Source organism: Tetrao urogallus, assembly GCF_951394365.1.
Source record: "Tetrao urogallus genome assembly, chromosome: 9".
Lineage (NCBI taxonomy): Eukaryota > Metazoa > Chordata > Aves > Galliformes > Phasianidae > Tetrao > Tetrao urogallus.
The window spans coordinates 7,895,588-7,903,319 of NC_136822.1; the positions used below are offsets into that span (position 1 = coordinate 7,895,588).

At 45.5% G+C, this 7,732-nt stretch overlaps 1 protein-coding gene across 2 annotated transcripts in view; it reads right to left on the bottom strand.

Moving 5' to 3' along the window:
- Nucleotides 1–6,634, bottom strand: part of CUL3 (cullin 3) — a gene marked incomplete at its 5' end in the record, with an annotated part of 49,770 nt that extends 43,136 nt beyond the window's left edge. For both annotated transcript variants that reach the window (XM_079539499.1, XM_079539498.1), the window contains one exon: nucleotides 6,569–6,634. In XM_079539499.1, coding sequence (XP_079395625.1) covers nucleotides 6,569–6,634 — 66 coding nt within the window. The remainder of the gene's footprint in view (nucleotides 1–6,568) is intronic.
- Between the last annotated feature and the right edge of the window lie 1,098 nt (nucleotides 6,635–7,732).

Here is a 7,732-nt window from a genome sequence, read left to right on the forward strand (position 1 = left end):
TATTTATCATGATCTTCCCCTCCTTGCTGTACTCAGGGATTAAACAATTTTTTTCCTTCTCTAAAGCATGTACGTTAAAAATGCCTGTATAGGAGCTCTTTTGTGCAACAGTATTTACTTCTTCTGATGCTCCAAAGCCAGCACCTTTACAAAAGAACCATTAATGATTTTTAAGTTTATGCCGGCTTTAACTAAACTTGGAAAAAACAAAAGCATTGTACAACAACAAAATGTGTTTGAGCATGCTGCAGTTTTCTATTCTAATGCTCTCCTATTCCTCGTCTCCTCAAAAACTGATTTGGAACAAGAAACCAATGCTCCCTCCTTCTCAAGAGCTGGTTTTTCACATGTTCAGCTTCTAGCAACCAAAGACCATATTCAGTATTCACAAAATCAAGAGCCTGCTTCAGAGCAGAGCATTTTTGGGGCTTTTTGTGAATGCTCTCGTTCGAGCTATCTTATAAAAATGTGTCCCAGTCTATCACAAAATGCTTTTACCACATACAGACAGATTATCAGACAGGATAGATCAGTGGTGGTGAAGAAAATTTCAAAGCTCCTGACAAAGACTTGAGGATACATCTTTGAAATTCTGAGAAACAGTGCTACATTTCATTATACACACTTGCGCAAACAGAAAAAAGAAGCATTTTGAAAAATTATAACAATGATGGTTTTCCAAGAAAAAATATCCTATTATTATAAATCATAACATACAATAGCAGAAAATATTGATCAGTTTTTCTGCAACTCTCATAAAGCCCTTTCATCTATCACTGTCCAACAGGGGAAAAAAATAGTAACTCCTGCTTAATTGTGTAGCGTACTACTGTACAATGCAACAGTGGGAGGGAGAAAACTACTGAGCCGCCTGAAAAGCTCCAACTGAATCAGCCAGTATGAAACCTTAACAAGCCAGTGGGGCTATTTTATAGTCTTGCACAAAAATGAAACAAATTTCAAATGCAGACAAGAGCCACAAAGAACACTATTCTTTCCAATGGCACACGGGGGCACGTACTCCAACCTCAGACCACGTGGAATGATGACTGCTCAGAACTGAGATCTAAAAGGAAAGTTAATAAACTAAGAAGGGAAGAACCAGAAAACTTGCAGCTGAACCCTGAATGCCTATAGAACTGAGAAATTCTAATGAGATTAGGTTAAACCACAACTGAAAGAGAATATGTATGGTGTGCTAGAAATAAACAGAAAGAAAAACCATTAAGTATTCAAAGGCTACCTTGGCATCAGTGTTAGCATCTTCTCAAAATGATACAATTAACGCTGGAACATTCGGTCTGCTCATAGCATTTAAAATGTATGTGTGCATATATACACATATATACACATATATATACACACACATATGATATATCTATGGAAATGGGAAAGCCTCATAAGATTAATTGTCCAACAAAGAACAAGTGTTCCCATATTTCTGTAATTTTAGTTCACATCAAAACACTTGTTTGTCTTAATCAGAAGAAACAGTGTTTTAATTTTTTGGTCTTCTTTATTTCCAGGTTATAAACGTACAAAAACATTGTTATTAATGCTGTATACACTATGCAGTTAAGTAGCCAAGATGCTCTTGTAATTAAGTGTTTGAGAATATAGAACAACCAGGATTCACAAAGCCAATCATGGAAAATCACAAAGTTAAGTAGATGGTCGCACTGAACTGCAGCACTCAGTGGAAATGAGTTATTCTGATCAGTCAAAGAAGCCTGCAGTTAACTATCTTCCAGTTCTGTCCTCATCTCATCCCCTGTATCTTCCCATTCATCTAACACACTCAGCAATACAGCAGGTATACTCTGAAGAAGCCAACGCAGAAACACAAATGTGGCTTGCCTAATCTGGTCATTTAAAAATTTAATTACAGTTCAGTGTGTTTCCTAGGCTCTACCTGTTGTAAGACGCTCAAGCAAAATACAAAATTTACACCAACTTCTTGATTTGATAGATCTACACGTTACAAATTGCAGCATAAATTTAACAAACTTCATATCAACTTGTATCATAAATACACCAAGATCCAAAACAAACCACAGAAGCAGTCAGCATTCCCTGAGGGGGAAAAAAAATCCTGCCTATATGAAGCTGAAAACAGCAGCTGCTGGTTTGAAGGGAAAGGAGCAGCATCGGTGGAGGTAGGAGCTACAGCACTTTCTCATGTAAGAGCTGAAGTCACTTCTTCCACAAAGAAAGTTCTAAGAGAACTTAGAAGTAACATCAACTGACAAACTGGATTGAAAGCTGCCTTCTTCCATGAGACTGCATGAAATGAGAATTTTCTTGGGCACGAGTATTTCAAACAAAAATCACTGAAACATACATACTTGAAACACTCATTCTGTCTCAAATGCATGCGTAGGATTTCTCCAAATGCTTTCCAGAATTCATAATGTAACCATACAATAGTGATTCACCAGAATAGACAGTTCTGAGAACTGGCAAAATACTATTTTGCAGTCTTGCTATAGAGAGGGAAGACAGCTCTGCAGGAAACAAAACTGACTAAAAGCACAAAAAAAAAAAAAAAAAAAAAAAAAGGAAAACCCAAACCCAAACATACAGAGCTATAGAAATCAAACCCCACTACCCCACCATTAGGTCATGCTGGTTTTCAGGAACATCTAGCCACCAACCTATGGGTGACCATTAGCACACTGATTTAAGAGAGGGATGAGCTCTTGCAAAACAAATTAAAAATTGTTCAACATAACTTAATGCTACTTGCACTGATTTTGAAAATGAATTATCAAACCCTTCTTGAATTCTCACATACTGCTTATTCCTGTAAGAAATGGGTGTTTTTTATTTTGTAAAACGTTCCCATCACAACACATCTAAGGCTATCTTCCCTAACCAAACAGTCACGCCAAGCAGCTCAAGCACACTTGCAGGAAACCTAATTTATTATACATGCCAGATTGCAGCTGTAGACATCTCTCCAAGAGCTTGAAGTGCAGAACTGTCATTCTTTGGCACCACCTTTCAGAGGTCAACTAAATCATGTTAAAATTAGATTTGCTGTAAGATTGTTTGAGAGGTTTTGAAGTATTCCTTTAGCCAGCAATAACGGGTTCGCTGAGAGCTAAACAGCGGGAGGCAGCCTGAGACTTGAGAGTACTTTCAGCTGGGGGAGGGTGTGAAAAACAACCCCCAGCATTTCTCAAAACCAGTGCAATGAACCCACGTTTTGTGGGAGTATCAAACCTGTATTTCTGCATAAGACACATACTATATATTTAGCAAAAATACTACTGCACTCCTCCAAATAATAAAAAAATTACAAGTTACATTCCACTTACATGAGTGACAATCACTTGACATTTCACAAATTATATTCTTTTAGCATCCAGCTACAGCATATTTCTATTTTTTCCCCAGTGTTTCTGAATTTGAAACAAGAAAGTTTAAAGGTTGCTTAACCAAAGAGAACCTACAACCACCCAAGAATCTCCACACACTAAGTTCCAACTCCTGCCTTAATGCTGACCCTACACAGAATGGTATCAGACAGTGTGACACAAATACAGAACAGCTATATGTTATAAAAGAGTTGAAAGTCCCAAAGTGGTTACTGAAAGCAGCGCAAGGAAAGCCTTCTGCTGTGCTATGTGAGATTACTTAACCACACCACCTCCTCCTCATCAGTTTGCTCCATTGGACACACATGAAACTTTCACGAGCTTCTGAAACTTCTGACGCAAAGACTGTCACTGCCATTAATTTAAACTTGACATGAGGAGACATTTCTTTTTAAGAAGGTAGTTTTTTAATTTGGTAAAGAAAACATTTTTTTCCTCTCGTGAACAGAAAAAAAAATACTGGTTAAATGTGCAGGAAATTATTTGCCTTAATTGTTTTTTTAATGGTTTTACAACTCAATTAGCAAAATAATATGCCATGTGCTCAAGGTAAGAAAAGACCACACGATGAGGTAAGAAAAAGTACATGGCACATCACAGGACTTAGCCAAAAGTAAAGGAGACCTGCCACAATGGCAACTCTGCTGACAACTACTAGAAATTAACAATAAAGAATCTAGAAAAAATACCAGAACATGAAGATCACTTGATAAAACATTTGTAGTTTTAAAAGGTGTTTGTGAAATTCTACTTAATTGCTACTAAAAAAAATGCACAGTATTATTTCGCAAAATATTATTTGATCCCTCCTTGATCTATTGCAAGATACAACAATGACAGAGAAGAAGTTTAAAAATAAAATATAAAAACATAAAAAGGGACAGAGCCTACGTGCATTGAATTTCCATAATATTGCTACGTTCCAGGAACCATACCCATCCAATCTGGCTGCTTCTACTTTCACACAACAGTCAGCAGCAACCTCCACGCACAAAACCAACTAAAGCAGAACAGGGAGACTCAACCCTGCAAAACAAAACCTGAAGAAGCCGACAAAGTCACCTCTGAAGGCTCCTAAATCAGTAGTGAAGAGCAGAAGCACCAAATGTGAGATAAAAGAGTGAAGATCCATAACTGAAGTAGGAATAGTACACACTCTAAATATAGACTCTATCCCGCACACAGATGTAACCTCATTGACATGAGTAATCCCACTGCAGTCGCTGGCACCATTCACAGGACTGAAGCTACACAAACACTTGGGGCTCTGCAAAATCTGTGTTAAGATTTTAATGTGGACTCTAACTATTGCCTTCTGCAACCGTGCAAGGCAAAGCCCTCCAAATCTCTTAACCAACTACACGCTTCTTCTCCATCAATGCCTGATCAACAGGATCGTCCACTAAATGTCTCAAAGAAGAAAATCTACTGAATGAAACCTGGAAAATTGCTGCCAACAGAAATCACCAAGTGTTTAAGATCTGCACGCCCTGATGGCTATATGACTTATTGTTGTTTTAGGGAGACAATAATTCAGGGAGCTTTGATGGATTTTGTTCAGAATTTTAATCTAAACATTTTTTTAAACTGAAGAGAAAAACATGAACAAGAATGGTTTTAGAAGAAAAAAATGATGACAATGCTTGCATTTCTGTAAGAGCAGAGATCTTCACCCATCAATCTAATTTCACGTCCTTATTTGTAACAGCACTGAAAAAAATCACTTGGAAACTTGATCTCATTTGTTGAATTTGCTGGTGCTGGCTAATGCATATCCACACATTCAGCTGTAATAACTGAATCTGTTCATCAAGTTAAAAGATTGCTTTTTTTTTTTTTTTTTTTTTTTTTTTTTTTTTTTTGCTATAGTTGGTTATAAAATGTACATATTATTTATATCATGGTTGATTTTTGTAAAACTTTCCTACTTTTTGTCAGTAAAGCCCCAGCCACGTTGCAGGAAGACTTTATTCCTACAAGTCAGAATATCCAAACAAAACCAACCTTAAAAAAGACTGCTGAAAGAAATACATGCAATTTGGAGACCAAAAACTCTCTCCAGCTAGAAGTCGCTCGTTTCACAGCTCACTTCTTTGTTTTGACTTTTACCACTAAGTGCAACTGTTGATGATCAGAAGTAGAGGGAAGAGGAAAGCAGTCAGTCACAGTACAGTGACTAAAGAAGCTGCTGAAAATATAGACAATCCTCCAACTTTATCAGCGAGTTTTGTCACAAAGCAAATATTCTGATATACTCCTTGTCAGTAAATAAGATAAACAGGTACGCCCAGCTTCTCTATAAAAGCAGGGCACATTAGTTCTGTACTACTACCTACCAGGATCAGGCGTAACATCAAAAAGTTACGCTAAGCCCCACATGCCAGTGACTCAACAAAGTAACTTCTTTTTAACACACGCATCGGTGCATGCTTGCACACATACACAAACACACTTCCTGGCAAACCTCATGCAGCTTTCCTCTGTCTCTCATTTCTCAACGCCATTAACAGTCCCGTAGTTGTTATTCTGTCCTAAGCTTTAATTGAACCAACTGTCAAAACACTGCAAGCTTTATGGCAGAATAAATGAATAATTGGGCTCATTCCCATCCGCAATCCAAGGGATGGCACAGCATGCCCACGGCCCTACAGAACACGCACGGAAGTTACCTGCGCCCGACTTTTACAGCAACGACTGGCACTCCGCCACCTAAGTCTCATAATCGTACGACTTACAGCCTCTTTCACGGCGTAGAGACTCAAATAAATTCTCGACAAGGAAACTCTCCGGAAGACACAAACGAATACCACCCCCCTTCCGGAGCTAACCGGCGTCGTGGACGAAGCCGCGTAACCTTCCACTCCTTGCCGAGGCCTCTGCCTTGAAAACAAAGAGCTGCCGGCCGCCCCCCGCCCCGCGCGGATTCCCCGCACCGCGGTGCCTCAGGGCAGGCGGCGGGCGCCCGCGGGGCTCCGTTCCGCACCGCCCACCGGCGGCGGACCCGCAGCGCCGCTCCCGGTACCCGGCGCCTCCCGGCCCGCCGACGGCCGCCCGCCCCCAGCGGGCCCGCGGCCGGCCCGGCCCGGCGTCCCCCCCGCCCCCACGGCTGACAGGGCGCGAGGCCGCAAGGCCTGCGGAGGCCGTCCCCGGCGCGGGCGGCCTACTGGCCCCGCGGGGCCGGTACTCACGGGGAAGGCTCGGATCCGCATCTTGGTGTCCTTCCGGCTGCCCGTCCCCTTGCTCAGGTTCGACATCTTCGGGGCCGGCGTTGGCGGCGCCCCCCTGGGGAGGGGCGCGGAGGACGCGCGGGGGGCGGCGGGGCCGGGCGGGAGAGGCCGCCGGCGATCTTCGCCGCGCGCTGCGGGCCCCGGGACTGCGCGGAGGGCCGGCCGGGCCGCGGGGTGGTGGGGGGAGGCGGGAGCGGCGGAAGGCGAAGCGGCGGCGGCGGCGGCGGCGCGGGGCCCTCGCTCCGGCGGCGGCGCTTCCTTCACCCGCCTCCTCCGCCGCGATGGCGGACAAACATCGCTCAGTGCGCAGGGCCGAGCGCCCCCCTGCTTCCTCCTCTTCCCTTCCCCTTCCTCTCGCTTCCTCCCCTCCCCGTCCCGTCCCACCGCCCAGGGCGCAGCGACGAGGGACGGATCCGGCCGCGGCGGCGGCGGCGGCGGGCGGGGGCGGCGGGAGGGCCGCGGGGCGGGGCGCCGCCGCGGGGCGGGGGGAGGGGCGCGCCTCGCCGCTCTCGCGAGACTTCCGTCGATCTCGCGAGACCGTCCGGCGAGCCGTCACCGCCGCGGCGCGGAGCGGGTGGAGGAGGCGCGCGGCGCCGATTGGCGGGGAGCCGCGGCGGTGGGCGGAGCTTCCCGCGAGGGCCCGGCAGCGCTCGGTGCCGGCGTCGCGGAGCAGGTACGAGGTACGGCGTCATGGGGCCGCGGGGCTTCCTCGGACTGCCCCAGCGGGACCGTGCACGGCTCTCGGCTCTCGTACGGGAAAGGTTCGCGACGCTCGGGGGGCTGAGGCCGGGCAGCCCGTCCCTCGGTGCCCGCGCCGACCTCCGCTCCCGCACGGAGCGGCACGCGGTGCTCGGCCGCTCTGCCGCCTTTGATGTCTCCAATTCTGCCCCTCTGAGTCATGTCACCCGTGGGCGTTTCCCTCCGCGGAGACGCAGAGTGGCGTGACGCAAGGCATTTATTTGTGTTTATGTTTTGTTTTGCCGTCACGATGCGTGCCTGAGAGATGAGAGTGCCACCTGAGGCGATGCTGACACGGGCACGGAGCTAAATATAGGCCGCTCGGGAAAGGGCAGGTGCTGCAGGAGGGAAGGGTGTTTAGCAAGTGCCAGGGCCTGTAAGCCGGCA